The sequence below is a fragment of the Rutilus rutilus genome (assembly GCF_951802725.1).
Source record: "Rutilus rutilus genome assembly, chromosome: 21".
In the NCBI taxonomy this organism is placed as follows: Eukaryota; Metazoa; Chordata; class Actinopteri; order Cypriniformes; family Leuciscidae; genus Rutilus; species Rutilus rutilus.
Window position 1 is genome coordinate 9,478,085 of NC_140226.1, and position 8,696 is coordinate 9,486,780.

General features: G+C 34.7%; 1 protein-coding gene across 1 annotated transcript in view; it reads right to left on the reverse strand.

The window, feature by feature from the left end:
* Nucleotides 1-6,927, reverse strand: part of afdnb (afadin, adherens junction formation factor b) — a gene marked incomplete at its 5' end in the record, with an annotated part of 15,691 nt that extends 8,764 nt beyond the window's left edge. Inside the window, 8 exons of the mRNA XM_084394162.1 lie at nt 276-350; nt 557-648; nt 2,245-2,440; nt 2,545-2,688; nt 4,200-4,462; nt 6,240-6,334; nt 6,421-6,566; nt 6,676-6,927. Coding sequence (XP_084250288.1) covers nt 276-350; nt 557-648; nt 2,245-2,440; nt 2,545-2,688; nt 4,200-4,462; nt 6,240-6,334; nt 6,421-6,566; nt 6,676-6,927 — 1,263 coding nt within the window. The remainder of the gene's footprint in view (nt 1-275; nt 351-556; nt 649-2,244; nt 2,441-2,544; nt 2,689-4,199; nt 4,463-6,239; nt 6,335-6,420; nt 6,567-6,675) is intronic.
* Nucleotides 6,928-8,696: the final 1,769 nt, after the last annotated feature.

Here is an 8,696-nt window from a genome sequence, read left to right on the forward strand (position 1 = left end):
ATGGAGGGACAGATCGTCAAAAAGATCTTCATTTGTGTTCCGAAGATAAACGCAAGTCTTACAGATTTGGAACGACATAAGGGTAATTAGAGACAGAATTTTGAACTAACCCTTTAATGTAAAAAAATATACAGCTGTTCATTGTTTTGTTAATTGACAGTGCATTAACCAATGTTAACAGACACAACTGGTAACTAATGTAGTTAACTAATGTAAACAAATTAAACCGTATAGTAAATTGCAACAAAATCACTAATACTTGAACTTAGTCTTACCTTGGCGGCTACAATGCTCACTCCCATTCCACCATGCAAAGGTTTCTTTAGAGTTATTTTCACTGGATCAGGTTTCTAATATTGATAACATAACATATATAAAGAGTGTTTCAGAATTAACGCAGAAAATCTGAATAACAGTTAAATGCAGCAACAGCTCCTCCAAAGTCCAGATGTACTTAATGGATAAGGACGAGGTTCATGACTACCTCATCAATTATTTGCAATTTTTAGGAATTGTTTACTTTAATTTAAGCTTTATCTGTAAATGAGCAGCATACCCAAGTTGAACACTCTGTGGAACAATCTGACGAGCCGAAGAAAATGGTCCAAGTCCCAACACAGATGGAATGAGAAACCAATTTGCAGAGACCTAGAAAAGTTGCAAGTTCATCAGTTTTTGATAACCATTAAAATATTTATTAATAGATGTATTTTTAATCCTTGATTTTATATGTATTGACTCTACACTATCACAAGAGGAACATTTAAAGGGATATTTCACCCAAAAATGAAAATCCTGTCATCATTTACTCACCCTCATGTCGTTCCAAACCTGTCTTTGGGTAATCTTTGAAACGAAAATGTAAAATATTTTTAATGAAACCTGAAATATTTCTGTCCCTCCATTAAAAGTCCAGGTAACCAAACCTTGATTGACACATAGGGCACAACACGTAAGCTCAAACATGCAAACCAGAGAGGTTTGTTCTAGCACGCATGAGTATTTAACATATTTGCCATATGTGATATGTATATGCACTCTATGTTTCTTTGTTTACATGTAAATAAAAGCCTAAATTAAATCTGTTCATCATATAAAGTGGTTGTGTCTCTTCACAAGACTTGGATTAAACTATATTCGATTCATATAATTCATTTTATGACATCTTTATGACCTTCTTAGATCTTCAAAATGTTGGTTACCTGGACAAAAATCTCTCAGGTTTTGTTAAAAATATCTTAATTTGTGTTTCGAAGACTAACTAAAATCTTATGGGTTTGGAACAAAGTAAATGAAATACATAAATGAAGTAAATGAAGTACATACAAATGTATATCTTAATGATAGATTAAAAGCTTTACAATGCCATTATTAAATGTTTTTCTGCAAATATCAGTGTGGACATATCTTAAGACCATCTTAAGATCCATATCTTCATAAAATCTCCATATGTTAAGATCTTAATCTTATATCACAGATTGTTGTAAAAAAAAGTTCTGATATTATATTGCTACAAAATTATGGTAACACTTTACAATAAGGTCTCATTTGTTAATGCAATAGCTAATATAAAGTAACAATGAATGAGTGATATTCTTGTGATTTCTTGTGGCGTTTATTAACATTTGTTTACATTAGTTAAAAATACAAATGTTTATTGTTTGTTTGGTAGTTGACAGTGCATTATTACCAAAATCAACATACACAACTTTTGCATTTAAAAAAAAAATATATTATTACATTTTTAAATTAACATTAACCAAGACTACTAAAACCTCTCGGCTTTCATTAAAAATATCTTAATTTGTGTTTCAAAGATTACCCAAAGTGTTATGGGTTTGGAACTACATGAATGTGAGTAAATTATGACAAAATGTGTTATTTTTGGGCGAATTATCCTTTACTGCTTTAGCAATATTATCGATTTGACTGCACCGACACCATTGGATGAGAAGTAAACTTGAACTGAATTGAGCTGGATGATGACACTTTTCTGCAGAGCTGCTTTGAATTGAAATGAACTCATATTAATTGATGAACTTTACAAGTTGAACTGAACCGAATCAAACACTGAACTATCCTTAGCTGAATAATTACAGTATTGTCTTTTTAGAGCTGCTTTATAGCAGAACTGAACTCAGTTTGCATCATTAATCCTTAATTTCCTGTTTATCGCTGTCAAGCAGCTTTGAAACAATCTGTATAGTATAAAGCGCTATATAAATAAAGGTACTTGTCTTGTACCTTTGCGACAGATGGGCTCTAAAAACTCCTGAAATCCCTTGGGAATGCCACGCATGGAATCACATGAATACCCGTCCTCGGGCAGCAGGAAAGGCAGGTGAAGCTCTAGTTCCTCTTCCACTCGGATTTCTCCTCCCTCTCTTCTCAGAACGTCTGTTGTGGTCTCCGCCAAGGCAGCTACGCGCTCTATCAGTGCCTATGAATGACAAACTCTGTAGACATCATCTTCCAGTGGGACATCAGAACAATTATGCATAGCTGTTTTGATTTTCGTGTGAGTTATCATTTTCCATCACTTACGGGTGGGAAGTGGGGTTGATTTGGGGCGTAGTGATATTTGCTCATCAGTGCTCTTAGCTGTAGGGAGTTCAGCTTGTAACATGTGGACTGAATCATCAGGGCGTCGCGTGTGGAGTAAGAAGTCATGGTCAGGAGCATCGTCGCCTGAGGAGAAGCAGCATTTTTAAGGAAATAACTGTCATAACCCAGATAGGTCAGATCTTTTGATGTTGATAAAGATCTAAATAATATTGTTTAAAAAAACACTCTTTAATGTTTCAAAAAGGGGGGTTCGCACCCATAACATGAACCATTTTTAGTTCCCCAAAGAACCTTTCAGCAAACAGTTTTTAATGGGATAGGTCATCCTAAAATGAACATCAAGTCATAACCGTGGTGTTGTTCTAATGCTGTATGCCCTTCTTTCTTTTATGGACCACAAAATGAGATTTTTAAAAAAATGTCCCGCTTGTGCTCATTCAGATAATGGCAGTGAAAAGTGACCAACTTTAAAACTTAAAAAAAAAGATGCAAAAGTATCACAGAATGGTCCCATGGGACACGTGCTGTATATTCCAAGTGTTCTGGGGGGTATATGATAGGGTTTGGTGAAAAACAAACCGAAATTTTATGTATTATTTAACCAAATTCTTGACCTTGGTCTGTGTGCGGCTGCACAACGTGCGCTTTTGTAAGACTTTAAAAAAATATATCCTTGGTCCATAAATTAAAGAAGGGAATATGGCATTTGAACAACACCAGGATAAGTAATCTTTAATTAATTCATTAAGTGTGAACTATCCCTTTAAAAGGACCATTATAATTTTTAGTGTGCATGTGAAGAACATTTTAACAACACTGCCCTGCATCATATTTGGTTCTGAATGAAATCCAACACTTGTTTCTTACTAATTTTGGGGTGCTGATTCCAAAAATAGTGGCTGTTTTGCTCTAGCACATAATGCTTTCTCCAAAAAATATGTGAATTTTCCAGCATTTTTACTTTCGACAACCATTATTTTGTAAGGTGAAATGGAGTATTAGAACTTTTTGCAGATTGTAAGCTAAATTATACATTTTGAGTACCGTTTTCAAAACTTTGGACATTTGATTGCATTAAGGCTTATTTAAATTATATGTCTATATCATATTTTTCCACAAAAATTTTTTACATGGTGGAAAGTTTTTATTGATATTATTGAACTCAACATCATTACATTTTTCAAAGTGTGCAAAAAAAGGGCTGTGTAATCAAAAAAAAAAAAAAAATCATTTTCTACTACACTCTTAAAAACAAAGGTTCTTGATTGGCATTGATGGTTCCATGAAGAACCTTTATCATCCATGGAACCTATTCATGGAATAAAATGTTCTATATAGTGGGCAAATGGCCTTTAGAATATTAAAATGCTCTTCACACTAAGAAAATAATGGTTCTTTGAATAACAGATTACTGAAAGGTTCTTAGGGGAACCAAAAATGGTTATTTGATGGCATCACGGAAAAAAACAACATTTGAAACCTTTATTTCTAAGAGTGTATAAAGTACCTGGGAAAGATCCCAAGGATGTTAAACGTTCTTCACGCAACCATAGATGCCAATAAATAACCTTTATTTTTAAGAGTGTACATCATTTTGCGTTTTGTATTTCTCATCTTTTTTTCAGATACACTACCTGGATTATGCGACTGAGATGGCAGTCAACAGCCAGCTCCAGCCCTTGTCTTTCTGCCCAGGCCTCTATGTGTCTCAGACGCTGCCGTAGAGTTTTGCCCCAGTAGTTCGAGCACAGCTTTGATCCCGGTGAAGTGAACCGGTTCAAGATCCAGGCCCCCGTGAAGTGAAAAAGTTGAGAAAAGAGCTGGATGCTCAGAGCAGGGTTGACCCGACACCTTCGGAGCAAACTCATGGTCTTTATGAGAACGTTCAAGACGCCTTCTAAAAAACAAATTCAGAACAGAACAAAATCTTTATTTGCTATACAGTACACAACCATGTGCAAAGTCACCATCTTTAATCCAGATGTTTTATCATCTGAAGCAACTTAAGGTTGTTTTTTGCTCAATTGCACAATGCTAAAAGTTCACTGAGCATCATTTGTGGGCTCTGAACCTGTAGTCAGCTAACAGGGAACATTCTCTGAACTTTGGCTAACAAGGTACTCTCAAAGTTATGAACAAACTTCCAGTATGAACAGTTCTTCCAATACATCATTTATGGAATGTTTTTCGGAAACATCACACGCATCACACACATGACCAGCGTCAGCAACAGACGCGCTACGCTATTACACTACGTGAACTCACTCGAGGCCCAGAGAGAAGGAAATGAATAGTGGAATAAAGTCGTTATTTTTGTTTACTTTTTGCGCACAAAAAGTATTCTCGTCGCTTTATAAACTTAAGTTTGAGCCACTGTAGTCTCTTGGACTACTTTGATGATGTCTTTATTACCTTTCTGGACATGGACAGAATACCGTACATACATTTTCAATGGAGGGACAGAAAGTTCTCGGACTAAATCTAAAATATCTTAAACTGTGTTCCGAAGATGAACGGAGGTCTTACGGGCTTGGAACGACATGAGGGTGAGTCATTAATGACATAATTTTCATTTTTGGGTGAACTAAGTCTAAAGTTTTTAAACGTTACTCCTTGCTACTTTTTGTAGATGGTTCAGAGAACATTCAAAATTAATGTTCCCATAATACTTGCAAAATAATAAAATAGAGAAAATTTTTTCTCTAACATTCACATAAAAAACATTTAAAGCATAAAAAAGAAACTGGAAATAACAAAATAACTGGAAGAATAGCATGAAGGTTAGTGAGCCTCAGCTGCTTTGACTGGAAATTCAGAAATAACGTTTCATAACTTTAATGGGAACATTAGCAAAACAGAACATAATTTGATAGTTGGGTGGATCCAAACTTGCAACATACAAAATCTGATCCCTTTTGACGGACATGCAAAGTGATCTACCAAATTGTTTTCACAATTAATGGTGGGTAATTCTGAATTAGATGACACCTGTCACGTTGTGGGTTTTGTTTCTTGTTCCTTATTCTTGTCTGTCATGTGACCCCCTGTTCTAGTCATGTGATCCTGCCATGTGTTCCCTTGTCTGTTGTGTCATGTTGTCATTGGTTGATTGTTTAACTGTTCACAAGTGTCCCTTGTCTAGTCGTTAGTCTTGTATTCAAGCCCTCATGTTTGCCCTGTGTCTTTGTCGAATATTGAATGTTTCATGTAATGTTGTGTAAGTTATGTTCTTGTTTTGAATTCCATGCCTCATCATGCCTTTGTTTTATGTTTGATCACATTTTCGAATTAAAGTTGCACTTGGGTTCTCAACCAGCTTGCCTTCAGTGAAAATCATTACAACACCACAATTATAGATTGATATGGACAAAATGCATTCAAAATATGCCACAGCAGTCTGTGAAAGGTTGTACAGAAAACACAGAACGACGATTTCAGATGACGCAAACATCGAATATACAAAGCTGTCAAATATTGTCCTGTTGTTTCATTTCCTAACCCGTTTCTTGTGTCTGCTAAGTGAATAACATGTTGTTAACTAACCACAATACTTTCTGATTGTAACATGCATTTGAAGCTGCTTTTGAAACAATATGTATTGCGAAATGCGCTATACAGATAAACTTGAATTAAACTGCATTGTAAAAAAGCGATAAATAAGAATGTAGGCCTACCCATTTCTGTTGCCTGAGCTGTTTCCTTTTTTACATCAGCAAAGAATGAAGGCAAGTGGTTTTCAAGATCAACCTGAAGCCGATGTGACAGGTACCTGAGGAAACATTAACGCTTCATTAAACGGTCAAAATACATCGGCCTCGCTGCAAACATCACAATGCACTCACGCTTTTATCATACCTGAAGGCCTGTTGCACAAGTTGAGCAAGAGTGTTTTGAGCCTGGAGTGTGATGGGACACAGATCTCTGTCCCGTCTGACAAAGTTCAGGAGCTCAGATGCGTTCGCCATCCAAAAGGCAAGAGCCACTGCGATGTTCCTCTGTTTCTAAACGGGAAACACAGACACAATCATGGAAATTATCAGGGAATTTGATCTTGAAGTCATGGAGTACAGTACATCATACAGTACATTTTTAATATAGATTTGAATCTACCTCAATGATGTCTTGAATCAAGCTCACACTCTTGTCAAATATAATGCAGAGTCTCTGTTCAGTCTGTTGGTGAGGTTTATTCCTGGTTAAAAATCGCCCAACCAGATAAAACACATATGCGGGCGAGAGCTTAAAGTGAATCGTGGAGCTGTTGATGTCATTTATCACAGCACGCAAGAAAGAATCCTCATCTGAAACAGAAATCAATGAAGTAAAACGCAAATGACCTAAGAGCAGTACAGAGGGAAACATTTTAGAATACTGTTCCTTCATTAATGAATAATTACACAGGAACAATAGAGTAACGCATTATTAACATTCTAGTAACTATAACTAACAAGAAACTCTGATTAACAAATTAGTAAGTAATAGCGCTCAGATGAATGTAGTAGTTCATTATTAGCTAATCAATAACTACTATTTTTTTCATACCTCCCAGAGAACTACTATCTACAGGTTCATAAATAATGCATAATTTATAATAAAAGGTAATGGTAACCCACTAGTAATGACTCAAGTATTACTACATCATTCTAAAGGAACTACTAATTATTTGGATCAGTATTCTAAAGTGAAAAACATGATAACTACCTAATATTGACTGAAGTCATTGTAAGCTTTTTGTAAGATTTTGAATAGTAATTCCTTCCAATGGATTTGGTAACACTTTAGTCATTACTATTGTGTTCCCATGATCTTCACTTTAGAATACTGATCCAAATAATTAGTAGTTCCTTTAGAAAGATGTAGTAACACTTGAGTCATTACTATCAAAAACCTTACAAAAAGCCTTAAAACTTACAATGACTTCAGTCAATATTAGGTATTTATCATGTTTTTCACTTTAGAATACTGATCCAAATTATTAGTAGTTCCTTTAGAAGGATGTAGTAACACTTGATTAATTACTAATGAGTTACCATTACCTTATTATATATTATGCATTATTAATATTAATTATGAACCTGTAGTAGTTCTTAGTAGTCTTCAGTGAGGTATGAAAAATAGTAGTTACTGATTAGCTAATAGTGAACTACCACATTCATCTGAACGCTATGACTTACTAATTCGTTAATCAGAGTTTCTTGTTAGTTAATAGTAGTTACAACAATGTTAATAGTGCGTTACTCATTTGTTCCTGTGTAGTTATTCATTAATGAAGGAACAGTATTCTAAAGTGTTACCGTACAGGGAATTGTGTATTATTTTATTGTGCCAGGATAAACAAATGTACCTTTTTCCTTTAAAGAAATGCTGATCGGGAGAGTCCATTTCACTTTCAAGTAGTCTTGTGTTTTGCTGTAATGAAAAATATACTATATTTTTTGGGTAATGAATGTTGCTTTAACAGGGATATGCTTAAAACAGAGTTTGAAAGGATTTACTGATTTCAGCAAATGGCAAACATAAAAAAAAAACAGTTGATAGAATTTATAAACACTTATTATGATTTTATATCACCTTGACCTATAACGTATAAGCATAAGGTGACATTTTAATTATATTGTTAATGTATTATATTAAGTTTTATTAAAGGCGCAGACACCTAAATCTAGATTTAGCTTTTTAAATAATATTTGCTGGTAATAAGGGTTTTTGAGAATCTTTTTCGTTCACAAAGTGTTTTGTATATTTTTTTCCATATACATTTTTTACTTTTCATTAAATTCACTAGCTTTTCAGGGTTCAACCAACTGATCACATTAAAGTACCATAAAAGTTGACATTTTCACTGGTGTCTAAAACCTTTGCTATAATATGGATATTTGCACACACTCAATAAGATGCTTCTAGGAACAAAAATCTTTTACGTTAAAGGAGTCATAATGTAGAAATTTCACTTTTCCACGAGAATCAATGTATGTTATGATTGCATAATGATTATACACTGGCCGGGAAGCCGATATTTAAAAGTGAAGCGTTTGTTTACCTCAGGGTTTGTAAAATAGGCCACGTGCACGCGCACGAAAAAACGAGATTTTGATTTCTTCCCCTTCTTGACGTCAAGACGGGGGAGGATA